The 22828-nt window shown below is 37.0% G+C and overlaps 1 protein-coding gene across 2 annotated transcripts in view; it reads right to left on the reverse strand.

The window, feature by feature from the left end:
• Window positions 1–453: 453 nt before the first annotated feature.
• The window catches only part of LOC140146675 (monocarboxylate transporter 13-like), a 28072-nt gene continuing 5697 nt past the window's right edge, over window positions 454–22828 (reverse strand). The window contains exons 1-5 of one of the 2 annotated variants that reach the window (XM_072168545.1): window positions 13490–14073; window positions 6449–6592; window positions 4897–5045; window positions 3638–4655; window positions 454–1100 (exon numbers count right to left, since the gene is read on the reverse strand). In XM_072168545.1, coding sequence (XP_072024646.1) covers window positions 961–1100; window positions 3638–4655; window positions 4897–5045; window positions 6449–6592; window positions 13490–13775 — 1737 coding nt within the window. In that variant the 5' untranslated portion in view covers window positions 13776–14073 and the 3' untranslated portion in view covers window positions 454–960. Of the gene's footprint in view, window positions 1101–3637; window positions 4656–4896; window positions 5046–6448; window positions 6593–13489; window positions 14074–21568; window positions 22632–22828 lie in introns of those variants that run through there. The other variant, XM_072168544.1, reaches the window with a different exon arrangement.

The raw sequence follows: 22828 nt of genomic DNA on the forward strand, positions 1-22828 counted from the left end.
TGTGAGTACCTCGGGCTAGTCTGGCCGCACCTGACGGGTTTTGTTTTTTTGTTTTTTTCAAAACTTGATAATACTTGAAGTAACAACAATATGGTTGAAAATATGTCGCATTTGTATTAAGGCTGACATAATAAACAGACGTCTGACAGAAGCAGCTGACAATTGTCCCATGTGTTTTCCACTGAGGTAAAAAAGTGTTTTCCACTGAGGTAAAAAAGTGTTTTCCACTGAGGTAAAAAAATGTTTTCCACTGAGGTAAAAAAGTGTTTTCCACTGAGGTAAACAAGTGTTTTCCACTGAGGTAAACAAGTGTTTTCCACTGAGGTAAAAAAGTGTTTTCCACTGAGGTAAAAAGTGTTTTCCACTGAGGTAAAAAGTGTTTTCCACTGAGGTAAAAAGTGTTTTCCACTGAGGTAAAAAGTGTTTTCCACTGAGGTAAAAAAAGTGTTTTCCACTGAGGTAAAGAAGTGTTTTCAACTGAGGTAAAGAAGTGTTTTCCACTGAGGTAAAAAAGTGTTTTCCACTGAGGTAAAAAAGTGTTTTCCACTGACGTAAAAAAGGCTGGAAGTTTTGTCATTTCCGGTAGCGATGTTAGCAGTCTTTACGTACCTAGGGCTAATCATATTGGGGAGAGTCAAAATCTTTAGAGAGTGACAGAAATGCAAGATGGGTCAAAGATTCAATTCAGATCGGCAGGAGGGGTAAGGAAAATTGAACAGAGACGAGGATATCTACAATCTGCAAGTCATGTTTATGATACACTGTTGGAGACTGCTAGCCAGACTAACATCACTACCGGAAGTGTAATAACTTCCCGCAAGTCATCAGCTGCTGGATCATCAAAACAGCAAGTTTCGAAAAACTCACTGGTTCACTGACGAAACTGACAGCAAGAAAATAGTTTTGATTTGTCAAAACCAATTTAAGAACTAAACTATTTTCTTGCGTGAAATGTGATTCTTAACAAGCACTTTTTGTACTAAGTTTGTATCGTTGATAAACAATCAGTACTGTAAATAGTAATATAACGCCTGAAAGAATCGTAGTTCCAGCAAACACAAATGACGCAACGTACTCTCCGGTGACGTCATAAAGCACACCTGCAATAAAGAAAAAGAAAGGAAAAGAAAATATCTGTTGATATGATGCTAATCATAGGCACGAATCTAAGCTTGCCATGTTAACCCTGTCCCTATAATTATGTAAAACGTCTTTTATAGGCCGTACTTACAATATTATTTTTAGGAATTGAATATATGAATACAAAACCCACCCAAGTCCATACTTTGGCCAAATTGAGTTAAGCATGGGAAATTGTTGCTATACATAGGCCTGTCATATGTATGAAAGAACAACTCAAATTCATCCTCTGTGTCTATTGAGCATGTGAAAAATAGCATGTATGAAAGAATCACCCAATTCCATGATTTGAGTCTTGTAACACGTTGATTGAAATCCAGTTTGTATAAAAGTCCACTTGTAACACATTCATTGCTGGAGAATGACTTTTGAAAAAAAAAATGGGTTTAATAAAGGAAAGTGTGTGGTTTATGTTACATGGCAGAATGCTTATCAACATTATACATACCTGTGTGCTTTATTTTGTATTATCTTACTAGTGGTAATCTCATTCTAACATTGTTGTCTTTGTATATGATTAAAAAACCACCCAAGTCCAAAATTTAAAATGAACCCCACGAAGTCCCTGAAAGGCTAATCGTCATACCTAATACAGGTTAATCCACTCATTTGCACGTAAAACTTGCCATATTGACCAGGTAAATCTAACTGAAGGAATTAAAATGATACAAAGGTTTTTCTCTCAAAATCACTTCCCATGGACTTGGGTGGCTTTTGTATTCATGTATTCAATTCCTTTCTATCCACAAGTTCGGTTTGAAAATAAAATGACGAAGCAAGTGGCTACCCCACCCTTAACATTCTAGTCCGGTGTCACATTTTAAATTATAAGCTCTACCTCTACCCCGCCACATGTAATCTCATATGTCGATGTCATGTAGGCGCGAAGTCTAGTACATGTTCCACCATTTTGAGGCCATACGAAATAACCTTTTGGGCTTGACACCAAAAGATTCCGATTTTCAAATAAAATTGTCACCAAGGGCCAGTATAATAATTATTGTCCGAGGTAATTGAATATCCTTTTTCGTTTGTGAATCCCCTACAAGTATTCCGGTAAAAACTATTCAAGTTTCGGCAACCCGTTCAACCGATTGAACGGAGCACCACGGGTCGTTGATGAGAAAGCCCTGGCTTCCCCGCTCCCCTTATTCAATGTTGTATACTAAAGTCTGCACAAAAAGTAACTCAGCTGTTATAAATACGCCTATAGATTCAGAACTAATAATTGTTTTCACAATATTTCAACATAGCGAGAAGGATGATTTATTTACGCGGATTTTGATACCCCATTTGTCCAATTTTTATATAAAATTGGATCGGTTGAGCCCATATTTATTGGTCGAGCTATGAGTTTTAAAATATTGGACGAGACGTAGTCGAGTCCAATATTTTAAAACTCATAGCGAGACCAATAAATATTGGGCGTAAAGCATCAATTTTATCATTATTATGTTTTGGATCCAATATTATCACAGCTTGGATCCATCAAAACATAATAATGTTCAATATTGACAATACAGCAGTGTTTTGACAATGTTAAAACTATTTTTTCTGTTATCCGTTTGTCAAAATGGAAACTCGGATGGCTTTCAAAATACAGTACCACGTGCCCACGGATATGATGATTGATATAAAAAAGTTCGAAATTTACCATCAAATCCGTAATATTTTTCAGTTTATACCAAGAGAGATTTTCCAATTCAGAACAAAATATTTGAGCCTCATTTTACGAAAAATGTCATTTTTAAGCTGTTGAAATTCAAAACGGAAACAAATTTCGTTCCTTCAGGTTGCAAGAGATACGATGTGCATAGAAATGGTCAAAGAGTGTGCTTTTCTAGCACTTTGGAGAAAATCATTTTTTCAAATTAATGCAGATATCTCGTTTTGTCGGTTGCGCAGGCCTATACATTTTCAAACATTGAATATGGATAAACTAATGATTGATTATCGATAATTGATTATCGATAATCGATAATTGATTATCGATTATCAATTCCACCTCACCCAACGCCCCCATACCAAGAAGGGGATCATCCTTAGCGATTCCTAGTTTTGTCGGTTGCGCAGGCCTATTATCGATAATTGATAATCAATAATCAATAATCGATTATCAATTCCCCTCACCCAACCCCCCTCCCCATACCCAGAAGAAGATCATCCTTAGCGATCCTAGTTTTGTCGGTTGCGGAGGCCTATACATTTTGCAACATTGAATATGGATAAATTAATGATTGATTATCGATAAATGATAATTTATTATCGATAATTGATAATCAATTATCGATTAACAAACTGATATTGAACTGGTGAAGTGTCCCATCAAATTTGCACTTGTTTGTAGCTAATAGCACATCAGGATGACGGTTGAAACTTGTATTTTGCGCCCAAAATTGGTATTTGTGTAGTAGGTCAGAGCTTAGCTACGTGGTGCCCACTGCTCAGTTAATTGAGGGTGCTTCTTGACGAATACCCAAAATCGAATGATACTTGCCTGAAATCATTCCACCCAGTGTGTTAGACGAATCTTGCGTCAGAGTTCCGATAGATAATGCTGCTGCCGCCTCTCGAGTCCCTACCGTAATCCTCATCGTTGCAAATACGAGAGAATTACCTATTCCATACCCAAAGCCAAAAATAGCCGCAATTATTGACAAAAACCAAAATGTATCCGAGATTGGATTTAGGAAACTTGACAAAGATGTCAGAGCAAACGCGGCAACAAACATAACTTCACGACTGATAATATCTTTATCGATTAGTACCCCATGCGAAATGCGTCCTATGATACTACTCATACCAATTACCGTAAGTAAGAGAGCAGATTGGTCTTCCGGAAGTCCAGATGTAGTTGCTCTGGCAACTAAATGACCATTTGTGGTGAACCAACCAACGCCAGCAAGAAATGACCCAATGATTGTAGCAATATAAAATATATTGGTTACTAATAGTGAAAGGCCATATGTGTCCCATACGTAACGTCTTATATCTGAAGCAAACGTGCGGGAAATGTTGATGCCTCTGATGCACCTGTTTTCATTGGGTTGGTATCCAATGCTGGTATAAGCGCCTGATGAAGATTGAGGTGAATGTTCCCAGATGTCATCATCATGATCATACACGTAAAGACTGGAATCACTTGTTTCACCGTCTTTAGATTTGGTGTTGGGTTCAATGCTGTCATCGTGATGGTCTGACTTACTCCTGTTAGTGTCTTCGGTTTGTGGCATATTTGGTGACGGACTTGGATCATACTTAATACTGGAACTCCGTGTTTCAAAGACTTTAGATTCAGAGTTAGAAGGTGGACTTGGGGGTTGTTCTACGATGTCATCACATGTATGAAGATCTGAAGTACTTCGATTCTCTTTGGGGTCGTTTTTTGATGGGATTGATGGTGAACTTTGATGAGGTGATAATTTGGATTTATTAGGTCTGAGAAGAGCTGCGCAAACAAAGGCATGACTGGACACCGCAGATAGGATTAGCATTGCACCACGCCATCCGTACACCTGCCAAAGAACAGAAAGAAATAAGATAAAATCATAAACCTATTGCCTGGTAGGCGGGATAGCTGGAAGACAGAAATGTACACACAATTTGTTACGATGTTCAACTATAGAGTGCCGATCAAAGACTTATCATTAATGTTTAAAGACACTTAGTATTTTAGGGATATTTAACAAAAAGAACGAAAAAGCTAGCTTCAAAGTAATTTCGAAACACTTATATAATTACCATTTAAATACTTACATCTTTAAGAAATTGAGCAAAGCGTGGCATTAACATCTGAGCAAATCCAACCCCTAAAAATGCGACACTGTTGGCGAAGACATATCGCTTATCAAAATATTCTCCCAACATTACCAATGATGGCGTCCACATCATGGCACTGCCAATACCTGCATTGCAAGCATTAGAAAAGAAAAGAAAAGAAAAGAAAAGAAAAGAAAAGAAAAGAAAAGAAAAGAAAAGAAAAGAAAAGAAAAGAAAAGAAAAGAAAAGAAAAGAAAAGATAAGAAAAGAAAAGAAAAGAAAAGAAAAGAAAAGAAAAGAAAAGAAAAGAAAAGAAAAGAAAAGAAAAGAAAAGAAAAGAAAAGAAAAGAAAAGAAAAGAAAAGAAAAGAAAAGAAAAGAAGAAAAGAAAAGAAAAGAAAAGAAAAGAAAAGAAAAGAAAAGAAAAGAAAAGAAATTGTTATTATTAAAGCCATATTGTAATAAGTAGAAATAGATTATAGTATTAATTCTTTTCCATAAAATGTTAGCTTTTACTGCCAGATATGACCCTTTTAATTTTGGGGGCCGGACAACTGAGGTAAAGCAAAGAAAGCTGGAATTTACCACCATGCAGCGCATGGGCGCAGATGTCGCAAATGCCTGTCACTCTGTTGGTTGTGCTACGGCACGGGCCTTTGATGTGTGTGCACAATCCCGCACGCTAGTTTTGTACGTATTGTGTTGTGATCATCGTGTACGCGTTAAACTAATATTTCCATCGTAATAATAAAACGATGGTTCGTGCGTTTTATTCAAAATCTCGAATTTTGACAAAACTTTCAGCGCCTAAACTCTTGATTTTTTTTCAGGGCATGTTAATTTAATAAAGTATATTAGAATCGTAAAAAATCAGAATTTTGAAAACTATTGAGGCCGTCCTCCTCAGCAAAGGTTACAATATGGCTTTAAAGCTAATCTGATTTTATCGCATGTAATTTCCATCTTGTCTCTCCACTTGTGGAATTTCATATTCACACAAGTATTCCAAGTATAGTTTCATATACGAGAGTGTGCATTTGAAGGCTCCGTTATAAAGTATTGTGTGAATGAAGTGAAATAACCCATTTTATAATTGAAGACCGAATTAAAAAAAGACTCGTTTGTGTTTGACGTCAGAGCAAAGGCGCTGCATGAATGGTTGCTGACCTGCGCTGTACGGCATTTTTGGTCTGGTTGACAGAACGTCATACGCAAACTAGTCTTTTTAATTCGGTCTTCAATTATAGACACATTTTGATATGCTTTCCATTAGGCTTATATTAAAAAGATCTCAATTTTCATGGATAATAAATGTGTGGGGATAATGTTGGACATGCTCGGACCGCCCCCCCTTTAAGCTTATAGACCATTGGCACGTTATTGTCGGTGATGGAGATGAACACTTACCCCCCCTTCTTTTTTTTCTTGGTAGGGTGAGCAAGGTGGGGTGTGTGTCGTATGACCGTAGAGTGTACATCAGGGTGTGGTGGTGTGTTTAATTTTAATATTACCCATGCATAACGATTCAAATAAAAGACACAAACACTTACCTGTAATTATACAAAGCGTCGTACACAGCTGCCAAACCGTCCTCGAGAAAACGGACAAAAAGACACCAAAGGAGAAAACAAACGCTCCCAACATCGTCACTTTTCTTGAACTAAATCTTGTGCATAACAAACCAGCCAACGGACCTGAAAATGAGGTAGAAATCAATCGGGTAAAGAGTTATACAGAAATAATAATTATGGCAACTCGAACAAACCAATTCTATGTAACAAACAAACAAACAGACAGTACTTGTGTGTTCATTCTGAAATGATTGGTCATGTATATCTATTTAAGGTGGTACTACACCCATTGATAAATTTGTAACTAGTTTTGCATTTTTCTAAAAAAATAATAACACACTAGTAAAAAAAAGTTATGTATATTATAGGGGCAAGGAATCCAGCTACTACACTGGAATTGCAGTGACTCAAGAAAAATGGTACGTTATTTATGATAAGAAAGGAGGTACCGCTAGAATGTACCCCCATTTCTTAACATATAAAATGAACCACTTGTCTTGGGTCACTGAAATTTCAGTGAAGTAATTGGATTCCTTGCCCCTATAATTATACATAACTTTTGTTACCAGTGTGTAGTTATTTTTTAGAAAAATTCAAAATTAGTCACAAAATATATATCAGGGGTGTATTACCACCTTAAGACTGATTTTTTACTCTTTTACCGTATAAGGGGAAAGATACAGCTGTAGTACACGCAGGCGGCGGGTAGCATGATGGTCGGAGAGAGCTGGCAAAACCGCTCGGCCGTATGGCATCGGCTACTCGGTTAGGGACCGTTCACAAACAATTGTAAGGGGGGGGCCTGATGCAAAAAAATTTTATCGCGAAAATTTTTCGGGCCCCCCTTTACAGACCTCAAAATTTCAGCCCCCCTTTTGACATGAAAATTATGGGTCAACCCCATAGAAAAGCATATAAACTCAATTTTTTCAGGACAATTTGTGGTCATTTTTTTCAGGGCCCCCCTTAGGAGGGTCAAAAATTTCAGGGCCCCCCTTTTTGCATCAGGCCCCCCCCCCTTACAAGTGTTTGTGAACGGTCCCTTAGTTTTATGGGATTCATTATCGAACTCCAACGATTTTAGCTTGTATTTATATTATTTATTAACATAGGCCTATTTTGTTTGTGATATTTCAATCGTTTTAAAATTTCAAAATAATCCCATTCAATTACACGGTTGACAATGAAAATTTACCGAATTTAGAGAATGCAACTGAAATCATTTTTAAGCACTGAATCTTGTTTGCATCTTTACAAGTGATAGGGACTTGACATATAGCTAGGAAATTTGCAAATTACTTTTTATCATGAATTGCATGAAATGAAAGGAATAACTTATAGTATTGAGTTAAATTAAATTAAAAACATATGTAAATAGCGCCCTCAATTTGGACAGAAATATACAGAGAATAAAAATTACCACAAGAAGGCAGAAAAAGATGAAAAATTTGATAATGAAAAGTAAATCGAAGTTAAAAAGAACTAAAAATTATGTGTATAATTATTAGTGTGCCCAGCAAACACAAAATGTTTTTAAACGGGTTATATTTTGGGTTTTGGTTTTGGTAAAAACCTTTTAATTGGAAAATTCGTGTGATTTAGGGTTTTGCCGCCTTAAAAATGGGGAAGGGGGAACTGGGGGAATGAAAAATATTTGGGAGAAAATGTTCCCCTCGTCCCCCGTAGTGCCGCCACTGTTCTCAGGTATATAAACTAAACGTGGACTATAAATCTTTAGGAATTATCTACTAGAGATGGTAATTCCCAAATTGGAATTAGTATAAAAGCTGAATGAAATATAATGCTCTCAAAGTAGAATCATCATCATCAGTCGGCTGCGGAGCTGGCGACTATAAGCTTTTTACAAACTATTGCGATCTTGGGCAAGCGAAACAATTTTGTTTGGCTGTAGCATCCCTTCAGCTCCTAGAAGGTGCTGGACTTTTACTGTATGTACAGTGTGCGCGGCCGTCCCGGTGCTGCGTGCAAAACCACATACCTTTGCAAAATATGATATTTTGCATATGCAAAATTACATACTTTCCAAAAGTATGTAGTTTTGCATATGCAAAACTACATACTTCGGCAAAATATGTAGTTTTGCATATGCAAAATATCATACTTTACCATGTTTACGGTCACTATGAAAAATACATGTTTTGCTGGGAAACCCCGTGCAGTTCGTGTTTGTGAATAAGGGCGCATGTCACAATGATTGTTAACTTTAAATTTTAAAAGGCAAAATATAGCGGATAGTGTATGTAACAAATGAATTAGCAATATCTGTATCTGTCTCCACAATCCTAAAGTATTAGCCCGGGAGTATTAGGCTACATACAATATAAATTATTCTTTGAAAGTAGAGAATATTATAATAGTGACCGTATCCATTCTGCCCCTAAAGCCGATACCGAACAACACATTAACAGCCTTGACCTGCTGTTGTCTAAAGATAAATATACAGAGTGAGCTTCAGCTTCTCCGTGTTTGCTACCATATAGGCGTATAGGCTGCATGGGGTGTATCCTGCATAAATTAGTGTTCTTGTTCAAACCTGAGACTAGTATACCTCAGGCTCAAACACATGTTTCACACTTAAGTGAACGCTGCATGACTGTATGTTTCTGTTTTCAGGGATGATTATCCTAATGTCTAATAAATGATGAGGGACAGTAATTTGGTAGTATGCACCCTTACAACACACATCGCGCGGTGTTTCTTTATGCAAAATCAAAGTTATGCAAAACATGATACTTTGTAAGTATGTAGAACTGAATGCTATACCGGTTTCTTCTTCCATGTGTTGGGAACACTTCAGGGAGGAGGGGATAGCATAATTGATATGATTCTCAAATTCTGTATGTATTCTCAACGCTGACACCGCCAGGTCAATGGGTCACAAATAGCTACAAATGTAATCATTCTGCTAAGGGGTGGTGCAATAATTATGTGTACCCCTGGGGGTGAATTCTCAAAATTCAAAAATCTTTGCCCCCCCTTTCGACGTGCCAAAAAACTTTGCCCCCGCCCTTTTGACGTGCCAAAAAATCTTTGCCCCCCCCTTACACGTGCACGATTTTGGGGAACCCGAATTTAAAACATTAAATTGTCTTATCATATAATGCGAGTGCAGCGAGCAGGAAATTTTGCATATTTGAATGTGTTCCTAATGTTTTTCTACGCCTATTTAGGGCGTAATATAGAAACGGTACCCAAAATATCTGTGCCAAAAATTGCTTGCCCCCCCTTTCGACCTGCCAAAATCGCTTGACCCCCCTTTTGACCTGCCAAAAATGCTTGCCCCCCCTTTCTGGCCTGCCAACAAATCTTTGCCCCCGCCCCATTACCTCACCCCCCCCCCCGGTTACACATAATTATTGCACCACCCCTTAAACAAAGAAAGGCGACATCTCTCTCATGACAAACTACCGTGGTAATTCGTTTATATCCATTGCCGCAAGATTGTACAACAAGATCTTTGGTAGATGGTAGTATCTCAGAGCCTTTTGGTTAAAATCTGACAGGCACTCAAGAACACCGCTTGAAAAAGTGCCAAGCACTAAGTTTCTAGGTCTACAAATTGACCAGAATATCACTTGGAAAGAACATATTGATAATATTGTAAAAACATGTTCAAGAAATGTCGGTATCATTAATAAATTAAAAAACTTCCTCCCACACGAGGCATTATATACATTGTATTGCTCTTTGATATTACCGTATATCAATTATGGTATCTTAGCTTGGGGATGTGCATGTTCGTCTTACATAAATGATCTTTTTAAAATTCAAAAGAGGGCACTTCGTATTATAAGTGCAAGTGATTATAGAAGTAGCACTAATCCCTTACTGATTAGGTATAATACTTTAAGTGTCAGGGATATGTATACATTTGAACTTGGTTTATTTATGTACAAACATGATAATGGACTTTTACCGAGTGTTTTTGATGATTTATTTGTAAAACAGTCTAAGATCCATGACTTAAACACCAGATATAAAGATCATCTGAGGCTTCCATTTATCAAAAGAGCTTTCTGTGAAAAATCTATTAAATATGCAGCTACTAAGTTATGGAATAATGTTGATAACAGCATTAAAAGTTCATCATCGATTAATCAATTCCGCCATGTATTTAAAAAACATCTTATGCAAAGTTACTATTAATTCCTATTGTATCTGATTTATATGACTACATTGGATATTTATATTTTATATTACTTCTTGTTGTGCATTTTCTTATTTACTATTGTTTACTGTTATTTTTCATGTATTTAGGTTAATTCATATCAAGATATGACAGCTTACTGTTGCTTTTTCATTGAAATGACAATCTGCTGCCATGTCAAATGATGAATTAACCAATCAAGGGATCACAGACTTTCAAGCCTCTTCTTGGCCTTTCCTGTGATTCCTTCACTCTCACTTGTATTATGATTTTGTATGTATCCTATGTTTATTTGCTATTTGATGAAAGTGAAAAAAAAAATAAATGAATGAAATGAATGAAATGAATGAAATGAATGAAATGAATGAATGAATGAAAATGCAGGGGTCTTTGGGAGCTGCTTGGTCCAAAAACAGGTTTCTTTTCCGGAGGTGCATATCCGTACTTATGTCCTTATGTTTAGCCTCCCCCGCACATACATTCGGCTAATGCCATAACGCAATACTTGTGTGCACTTAGCATAGCTCTTAGCCTATCCCATTGTTGGTATTGGTCCCAGATAATTGGTAGGGGACTATGAGGCTAAATTGCTTTCTTTAACAGCTCCCCTATAGTATCATACCATATCATACTACAGTACTTAAAGAGTCGAGAGTCATTCAAAATCTAGACGTTAATGTATTGGTTGGCATTTTAATGCATTTTGGCACTCTACGTTTGCTTCAAGGCAAGCAATTATAAACTCCGGGGGGGGGCACTCCCACTTTGGTGGCGTTGTAGGGCTGTTAAGACCCCCCTTTACAGCGTCGCTGTTACCCAAAGACCCCATATTTTAAACGAACACATGCTCTGTCACCCGAAGACTCCTTATTTTTATTATCTGTCACCCAAAGACCCTTACAAGTTCAATTGGAACAGCAACTTTCATTTATCATTGATTTTGTTACTTATTTTGAAAAACATAAAGAAATTTGAAGCCATTTAGAACTAGAAATTCGATAGTTCGAGGTTTCTGTGGCGCTGTTTCGGCTCTCACCCATTTTAAAAAGGTCATGTTCTCACCCAATAACCCCATATTTTTTTTACATTTTGCTCTCACCGAATGCCAAAAATCATGCTCTCACCCAATAACCCCATATTTTCTTACATTTTGCTCTCACCGAATGCCCCTTAAAAGTGCCAGCCCTACACCTATATCCATTTCATATTGAAGTGCCCCCCCAGGCCTATGCAATATACAATCAGTAATCACAGAACTCAGTAATCGTCCCCTTAATTGTGTTTAGTCAATAGAGTGGAAAATGCGAAAGTTCAAGTTCAATACAGTATTTAAATTCTCGTATAAACAAATCATATATTATGTCATGCTATATACACCTAACACCGTAACACGCTAATGGATGTATGTTGCACGAATGAAGTAGTATTAACACTGCATGTATGTAGCATTAGTAAATTTAAAGTGTGTTTCTACCATTTACTGTATTTAATATTGTGAAACAATTTAAAACAATCTCACAACGATAACTAAACAATTTATTACTATCTCACACTTTTAAAAAATGGAATCACCTAGACCTTCACAAATAGCCATGTAGTATAAAGAATAACAGAGGCTCCGGAAGATTTTTAATATTGGGGCCACCAATATGAGACCTCCGAGACGCGAAACGCTTCGGTTGGGTGACGCTGAAGCTTTTGAAATGCATACATTAAAAAATGTGTATCTTAAATTATCAGTGAATTATACCCTAAAATTATCAATTTTACCTTAAATTGTTGGGGTCCTAGGGTACTTGAGTCCCCACCAAAATTATTGGGGCCGCCCCCGGTTCCGGAGCCACTGTCTAATAATAATTATTTTATTTCTTAAATAGCGCATTACAAAACATGTGTACATGTATTGATATCTCAATTCTCAAAGCCCGTTACAATTATTGAATACATACAAATCTATACATGGAAAACAAAATATATTATTATTCGCCATTTAATACCATGTACAAATAAAACCTAATTAAGAACAAGATTAAAGTCTATACCAAAACACTGCTTAAAAATAAGCCAACATTGCACATTGACACGAGAGCAAATAATATAGTATAATATGCCTACTTCTATACAGGTTGTGCATATGACGTATCATCCCGTAAATATGGCGGACTACTTAAATGCATTCAACAAAAGCATGATTGCAATGTACTGTGACAGTTCGTCTCACACATATAACAAATGCTATAGACGAATCCAACGAGCCAAGTCATGGTCAGGATTTGGTCGGCCATATTTGGTTACCCGCATGCACCAAACAGGTGTTGTGAGTACCCAATTGGGTGGATTAAACCCGCTTAAAATTCAATGTTAGATTCTTTTGTGTTGTAAACTGTCATCATTCTTTTGTCTACGTGTAACACGGGTGATAGAATGCAGTTTATAATACCCTTCAAGTTCAAGGCCGCATCATCCCACATTTTAGGTGGGATTGTTGGGTACCCGTCGCGGCTAATGGCTGCCATTGAGGAGCAGGAATGCGTGAAATTCGTCTATACAGGTTGTGCATATGACGTATCATCCTGTAAATATGGCGGACTACTCAAATGCATTCAACAAAAGCATGATTGCAATCTACCGTGACAGTTCGTCTCACACACATAACCATGCACTACGATCAAATAGGTTGATGACAACATTTGATTGAATGGACTGCACTCCGCCATAACTGCGGTGAAGGACACCGGTTCAAATCCTTTGTTTGGATCCAATCGATAAAAGAATGCAGGGCCTCTATATGCGCGATATGCAACGTGAAATATAATCATACGTCAAAAACTACGTTAGATACAAATACTTACTAAAAATCCCCAATATTGCAGGATTTAGGGAAATCACCCAGCTTATTGCTGTAGCATTTGTGTCGAAGTATACCATCCATTCCACGAAGAAAACGGGTAATGAAAAGATGAGACCATAATACAATGTTAACATGAGGAAATTACTGACGACTATCCCCCATCCCCATCCACCTTCCTGGCGGTGGGCTGTATGTAGTTTGCTCGTGGGTTGTAATTGATCTGCGAGGGATCCTGAACATCTTCTGTCCACGCTTCTGTCTTGCTCTTCGTAGCGGATTGGTGCCATAGATTACAACGATGAATGCAAGATACATGCCATTGACTTGCTGCTGTGTACATTATGACAATTTATGGATTTCGACTCTTCATGATCCAGTGTATCATGTGTATCACACAGAAATGACCAATGCAAATAACTCAAATCGAGGTTAACATTGCTACAGGTCGCCATAAAGTACTGTGTCATTCGGCTTGTAAAAAGGAAATATGGAATATAGTAAAATGACTTTGCAGTATGCATGAGTGATCACCACACATTTGAATGGAAGTCAAGGCCAAATCACCTGCTACCGAGTTCGCTCAACACGCAAACACACTGTTAAATATATAGAACAGCTAATCATGATTATTTATTAATTAAGACCCATTCACTGATCCCAGCGCAAGTGTAAGAAAATTAAAATTGTTTATAAATTGTTTAAAAGTGAAGGATAAGTCGTTCAAATTGTCATTTGGTATTTTTGAAATGACAAATTTGGCAAAAAAGGAAGAAAACAGCAGTACTGACCAAGTTGAAGGCCCATTCAAATTCATGCAGCTAATTTATATACTGTCAGTATCTAATTTACAGATTCGTGTAAAATGTCTTATTTTGTCTTAAATACACGGCTTTCAGCTCTGGCTTTCAGCTGAACCACTCGCAGGCTATGCTAGCACATCAATGACAATGACAAAGGTACCAAAATCTGAATTTTGATCATTTTTACGATAGTCCGGATGAGCAAATCACTGAATGGGCCTTTAGTGCAGTATAATGGCTGTCAATCAAGTTGCTTAACAAAAAACATACAAAAATTAAACTTAAGATTACTACAAAGACTTCCTTTGGCTGGTTATTAATAAGTAATAATACTTATATAATTTTCGAGATCATGTCTCAACCCAAGGGAAACCCCCTGGTCTACACACAAGTTGGGCCAGCTTGGCGTAGACTGAGGATGGTGGACCGAGACGTAACCATCTCCTGTCCTTGTCGAGTTCCTATGAGAAGATCGTTTAAAACAAACAAACAAACAAACAAACAAACAGTTTCCGACTAAGTCCGGAAGACTATGTTTTCACTCTCATAGCTGCTATACAGTAGTTCGTTGATGAAGATATTTCAGTCTTTCAATTCTACAAGACAATCAAGCACTATTGGCTTTACTACCATGAAATAAATAAAGCTAACTATCAAACCAAGTGAAAACTAATATCTGTGAAAGGTAATCAATTAATCTTTATTTCATTCAAACAAAACAACAACAGCAATTACACATTTGAATGAGATGCCCAGAAGGCCCAAAACAAACAGCCCTTAACATAATGGCCTTAGTGTCATAATATAACTGATAAAAACAAAATGCATACATACAAAGACACCCCCACGTACACACACACACCCCTTCATACATTCATATAGAAGCAGAAAAATATTTTTGATGGATAAAGAACATGCACAACATAAGTGTAAGACAAATTAAGATTTCATAGCATATAGTGAGTGTATGTGATGAAGTTATAACATTATACCCATTACCTACCGCATAGCAAGAAAACTCAATCTCAGATAATATCCCATCATACAGCTAGGACTTTTACACTTTAAGGGACGCACCATTAGATTCTTGGTCATGCAGATTTTTTTTTTTGCCGCCAAAGGCTGAGCAATTTTTTTTTTTCGCCTCCGAAATAAGCAATTTTTTTTATTTATTTTTCAATTTTCTTTTAATGTATATCTATTATCTTTATACAAAGTTGTGTGGGGGAAATGTTGTTTTACTCATCAGTGAGGTAAAAAAAATTGTTTTCGTCTCACTAGTGGGCGAAGGTTTTTTTTTCGTCTAACTAGTGGGCGAAGTTTTTTTTTCAAAAAACTTCCATGTCCCTCCCCTGCATAAATGTAAGTTTACAACAACTGTAGGTCACCTGAATCAATTTGCATAGTGGGATATGGTGCAATAAAATCGCTGTCTTGTGGGTGAATGTTACTAATCTGTCCTCATTTTTTTAATGTTTCTGGATTAATTGGAATTAAACAGTGGCGGTGCTGGGGGAATTCAACCTCCCCCAATAATTTTTCTCCCCCTAACTCTTTAGGAAAAACCCAAATTTACGTAAATTTCCACTTTTTGCGTCAATTTTGTGCAAAATTTACCCCCCTCCCCGAAATTCACTCGCCCCCCCAATAAACCTGGTGCGGCCACTGGAATTAAACATTCTACATTTCCAGATGTGTTGGTCCCACTTTAAGGTTAGCCAAAGAAACGTATAAAAACGTATAAAAAACGTATAAAGTTGTTCTAAAAAACCAAGTCAAATATCGCAATGAGAGAAATGTCGGTGCGTTAGATGTAGCTTTATATTATTTTTGTGTATACAAGTTTTTAGAATCCGTTTGAAAATCCTTCGTTTATATCCTTTTTACGCACCATGTTCACAAGATCAAAAACGCGTTCCATATATTTAAGCCGAGTGATTGTTTTCTCCTTTTTTGTATTGTACTACAAATCGATCAAAGAAATAATGTTGCCATTTATCAAAACCAAATGCAGTACCGATTAAATTTCAGAAGCCCGTTTTGGGGGAACATTTTCGAAAATCTTGCAGGACAAACACATTTTTTGTTGCATTATCGATATCTTGATTGCGGAAGGTTAATTTTGACATCTAACTACCTACATTATTTCTCATCTTACTGTCACTCAATCTCCCATTTGATTATCACTCCAAATTGAAGCTACTTTTGCAAAAAAACAAGTTTTTTTCGCCATCGATGCGTCCGACATTGCAGAGGCAATGCGCTTGTTTATCATAACACCCTGTTATATGCATTATTGCATAATATTAGTTTGAGATCAATGCCCGGGATCAATGATTTTTGTAAGCCCCCCATGGCGTAATCTTAGCTCTGTGTGAACTTTGACCCGCCATATCTCAAAATGTCCAATGCTGACAGAGGTCCAGTAAACTTATTTTTGAGGTCGGTGGTCTTGAGAAGCAATATCTATCAAAAACAAAACCATGGACAACAAAACAACAGACCATATTATGTAAATCATATAAACATCTCAAAAAAAGTATCTACCCCCCTTAAATAAAAGCCATTCAAAAACGGGCAATTGTATTACAAATCTATAAAATGTATTTCTTTCTGCGCATTTTGACACCTCGTTTGATACGAAAGCCTTGAAAACAATAAAACACCGGTCAATTTAATCATTACACACATTGTCATTTCCAGTTTTAAACTCATCTGATTTAATGGTTTTACAAATGTCTCTTGTAACTGTTGTTGTAAAGTTCACTTTCATATCAGTTAATATCGGGTGTTGCTTCCTTCTGCCAGAATAACTGCCAAGCATCTCCGCCTCATACTGTTTACAAGACGTCTGATGCGTCCCTGGTCTATTGCTGCCCATTCCCGTTTCAGAATTTGTTCCAGTCCAATCAAAGTTGTTGTTGACTTGATCCTCTTGTCTACCCGGTACTTTCAAATGTCCCCACAAATGCTCCAACGGGTTCAGGTCTGGAGATTTGGCAGGCCGTAACATACAATTGATGCCTTCTTGTTCCAGAAACTGGTTGGTTATCCTAGCCCTATGTGAAGTTCCATTATTGTCCATCAAGATGAAGTCTCTTGTAACCTTGGCATGTTCAAAAGGGGAGATGTTACGATGGTGACCAGCCTAACCTGATCTAACTTAACCGTTAAAATGACAACTTGGCGGGGCATTTTAAAATGTGTTAACTCTTCATGTTTCAACTAGGGGTTAAGTGACTATTAACCAACAATAAGAATAATGGCAATTGATATTATTATTGATTTTCCCGACATTTTGACCACCAAATGCATGAAACAAAACGAACATTCCCATGAGAGCCGAGCAGATTTCCTTTCATTATCATGATTCTCTCTCCAGTTTTAAGAGAGTTACATTGGCTGCCGGTTGGTTACAGAATTGTAATACAAACTATTGCTCATTGTTTTTAAATCACTAAATGATCTTGCACCAGAATATATCAAATGTCTCCTCCAACCATATAACCATATAGTGACAAATCGCTTCTCGGCGAACCCCGTTCAAAACATTCATGGGGGGATAGGACTTTTTCAATTGCTTACCACCTCTCTGGAATACTCTGCCAACCCACAGTTAACTAAGTACATCTTTAACACAGTTTAAAAGTTCTTTAAAAACTCACTTAATGAAAGAAGCATTTTACTGATGTGCATCACCATATTTTGTTCACCTATTGATTGTTGTTCATGTGTAGATTAAGTTGTAATGTAAATTAATTTTTATTTTGTAGTTTAAGTTAATCTATGTATCGCGCCTTGAGCGCCATCGGCCATTGATTTGGTGGAGATGTGCGCATTAGAAATTCACATTATTATTATTATTATATTATACTGAATACATATCAATAGAATTTACTGCAACTTTCAAATCTTGGGTTACATTGATTTAAATGTATGCTGCAGCGTCAATATTTAGACAATTGCTACATTAAGGGATCTAAAATGAGCGTTTATTGCGTTTCGACAGTATTTTTTGTGGGACATGAGAACACCTCAGACCTATCGAATTGCATTCTGAATACGAAGCATGTCTTTCTGATATCAAATAATTTTCATTTTTTGAAAATCACAATATAATACAAATTTTATGACAAATTATAAAAATTTGATATTTTGCAAATTTTGATATAATACAGTCCTCGAAGTAAATTATATAAATCTAATGATATATTCTTAAAGTGTATGTAGCAGGGAGGAAAAGCCGACGGTCAATTGAAAATGTTGACCTTTCATATTGAAGATATGGATTTTTTTTCCCAAAAAGACCTAATATTTTTTGGTGTTTTGGGGAAAAAAAATCCATATCTTCAATACGAAAAGTCAAAATTTTCAATTGATCGTCGGCTTTTCATCCCACCTACATACACTTTAAGTATAAATCATCAGATTTATAAAGTTTACTTCAAGTACTGTTAAATATCAAAATATCAATTTTAATGATTTGCCATAAAATGTGTATTAAATTGCGAATTTCAAAAATCAAAATTATTTGATATCAGAATGACATTCTTCGTATTCAGAATGCAATTCGATATGTCTGATGTGCTCTAATGTCCCACAATAAATACTGTCCAAACGTTCATACCCCAGCCCTTAATGATGTGTCAAAATGCGCAGAAATAAATTCTGCTTCCAACGCATTTTACAGATTTGTAATCCAATCGCCCGTTTTTGAATAATAGCCATTATTTAAGGGGGTTAGTTACTTTTTTTGTTGTTGACATGTTTATAATGATACAGCCTGAGTTATAATTATTTCATATACTAAGTTTTCTTTTTAATACGGTTCTTTTATAGTGAGCGCATTGAAACAGATTCATACCAGGTTTGGTATAACGAAAAGCGTTTTTGATTTGTCAAAACCAATTGAAGAAACTTACAATCTTCTTGCTGACAGTTTCATCAGTGAGCCATTGACTTTTTAGAAGCTTGCTGTTGTTGTGGTTATCCAACAGTTGACAACTGGCGGGAAGTTATGTCATTTCCGGTAGGGATGTTAGTCTTGCTAGCAGTCTTTAACCAGGGCTAATCCCCGGGGTTAATAATATTATCATTAGGGTGGGTCACAAAATTTAGAGAGTTATAAAAAAAACCCAAGATGGATCAAAGAATCAATTTAGATCAGGAGGATGGACAAGGAATTATGAACAGAGACGAGGGGATCTATAATGGTTATGATCCACTGCTGGAGACTGCTAGCAAGACAAACATCGCTACCGGAAGTGACATAACTTACAGCAAGTCATCAGCTGCTAGATCACCACGACAATAGTAAGCTTTGAAAAAGTCAGTTGCTAACTGACGAAACTGACAGCAAGAAAACAGAAAGATTATTGGTTTGGTTTTGACATATCAAAACTCTCAAAAGAGTACGTGAATTGTGATTCTTAACAAGCACTTTTTGTACTATTTTTGTATCGTTGATAAACAATCAGTACTATAAATAGTAATATAACGCCTGATAGAATCGTACTACCAGCAAAAACAAATGACGCAACGTAGTCGCCGGTGACATCGTAAAGCACACCTGGAATAAAGAAAAAGAAAAAAACCCAAAATGACTTCTTAAATTGAGAATTCAATCGAAATTTCAGTTGATAATAATAATAGGCACGAAACTAAGCTTGCCATGTCCTGTCCTTCATGTAAACCGTCTTTTATAGGCCGTACTATTGTGACGGATTGCAAAAGGCCAGACCTACTCTAACCATGCTCTAACCATGTGCTAACATACCAGAGAAAAATAATGTTTTGTCGATGGTTATAGATAATAGAGACAAAGAATACATCCATATCAATTTACATTCAAGTGGAATAATTATTGGCATTAAAATTATTATAATTGCGCAAATTACTGTCTTATTTTATGGAATACTTTACAAGTCACAAGTTCTGTTTGAACTATATGATGAACGCTTCATAATTATAATTCCAGAATAGCGTCACATTCCTGACATAAAAGCCAGATCTACTCCCGATCCCACCACAGGGTTTATTTTAACAATTCATATTCCAGAATAGCGTCACATACCTAGTAAGTAAACTCTGCCTCACCCACACCCAGAGTCATACTGACGATCAGAAGAGCGCACATTCCCGATATGAACACGCTACCCACACCCTGTGGTTCATTTTGACGATTCATATTCCAGCAATACAACATAGCATTCCTAATATGACAGCTCTACCCCGACCAACACATCATGTATTTATTCTGCCTATTCATATACCATAACAGCGTCACACTGCACATTATTCCGGAACAGTGTACACATTCATGATATGAAAACTCTACGGTACCTTCACATGCACCCCATATGTGACTGGACACTACGAATCAGCCGTAAACTCGGCCCGGTCAATTTTGTTTTATTTCGTGTTTAGAAAATATATATCATGAGCTTTAAAATAGTATATCATTTGTCTTCAAATGATATCCAGAAGCGGGGTTATGGTTTGTTGAACTCTGCTCCTTCAACAAAATGGTACCCTTTTCGGTTCTATTATGTGTCTCTTTTTCACTTTGCTGGTAATAAAGTCATAATTGGCGGTCATTTCAAATCATCCCGAGTCAACGAGTTACAGGAATGTCCTCTCATTGTTAATTGTTGGTTATGCATACCCAGCCAAAATACAATGCAATTGTAACCCACCACTTGAACAGGATTTAGCCAAAGCAAACAACGACTAGAGCTATTTAATAATTTTATATGTAGAAGATTATTATCCTCTTCAGCAATAGGATTATTGATTGGTTTAAACGGTATCAAATGAGAAACATGTCGCGCCTAATTGAGACACCTATGAATACGACTTGCGGCACATTTTGCACTGTATCTCAGAATACAATTTGCCGAGTTTACGGCTCATTCGTAATGTGCACTCACATATTATAGGTGCAGAGTACCACCATTTTCAGGCCATCCGCTCATCAACCCTTTTGGGCCTGTCACCAAAGGACTTCTATTTTCAATTAAAATGGTTAACAAAGGCCAATATAATTGTTCGGGGCAAATGAAGATCTTTTTCGTTTATGAATCCCCTAGTCCGTTAAGCATGTTAAGGGATGAAATCAAAACTCGACTGTTTCCGGACGGTCGGGTTTTGATTCATTCCTATTAGAAGTACTTTCAGCGCCCAACCGCCTGAACCCAAGTTGCATTGACTTGGTGCTCAGTTAATTGGGTGCGCTCCAGAAAGAACATCTTGACGAATACCCACAATCGAATAATACTTGCCTGAAATCATTCCGCCCAGTGTGTTAGACACAGCTTGTGCCATACTTCCAATAGACAATGCTGCTGCCGCTTCCCGAGCTCCCACCGTTACCCTCATCGTTGCAAATACGAGAGAATTACCTATTCCATATCCAAAGCCAAAAGTAGCCGCAATTATTGACAAAAACCAAAATGTATCCGAGATTGGATTTAGGAAACTTGACAAAGAAGTCAGAGCAAACGCGGCAACAAACATAAGTTCACGACTGATTATATCTTTGTCGATTAATATCCCATGCGAAATGCGTCCTATGATGCTACTCAGACCAATTACCGTAAGTAAGAGAGCAGATTGATCTTCCGGAAGTCCAGATGTAGTTGCTCTGGCTACTAAGTGACCATTTGTGGTGAACCAACCAACGCCAGCAAGAAATGACCCAATGATTGTAGCAATATAAAATATATTGGTTACTAATAGTGAAAGGCCGTATGTGTCCCAAACGTAACGTCTTAAATCTGAAGCAAATGTGCGGAAAATATTAATGCCTCTGAAGCACTTGTTTTCATTGGGTTGGTATCCAACGCTGGTATAAGCGCCTGATGAAGATTGAGGTGAATGTTCCCAGATGCTGTCATTCATGTAAAGACTGGAATCACTTGTTTCAATGTCTTTAGATTTGGTATTAGCAGAGTTAGTCAGCGGACTTGACGTTGATTGATATTCCAACATGTTATCATGCATGTGATCGTGATTATCTGAATTACTTCTGTTAGTATCTTTGTTTTCCTTTGGTATCGGACTAGGGTCATATAAATGAAGCCCGGAATTGCGTGTTTCAACGTCTTTCGATTCAGAGTTTGTTGAGTTAGACGGCGGACCTGGATGTTGTTCTACGATGGCATCATACATGTGAAGATCTGAAGTACTTCGACTATCTTTGGAGTCGTTGTTTTGTGGGATTGGTGGTGGACCAATGTGAGGAGGAGATAATTTGGATTTATTAGGTCTGAGAAGAGCTGCGCAAACAAAGGCATGACTGAACACTGCGGATAGGATTAGCAGTGCACCACGCCATCCGTACATCTGTCAAAAAACAGAAGGAAGTAAGATAAAAAAAATAAAAACATAAACCTCCTATTATTAAAAAGTCAGTACCTTCTGTATTTGATTATTTGTGTTGGCGCCATTTTAGAATCTTTTTTTTTAGAACGGCGCATACTCACGGAAGAAAGCGCCCATTGTGGTGTCTTACTGTACAACCTACAATCAAGGAAAATGAT

This window comes from Amphiura filiformis, chromosome 2 (assembly GCF_039555335.1).
Source record: "Amphiura filiformis chromosome 2, Afil_fr2py, whole genome shotgun sequence".
NCBI lineage: Eukaryota > Metazoa > Echinodermata > Ophiuroidea > Amphilepidida > Amphiuridae > Amphiura > Amphiura filiformis.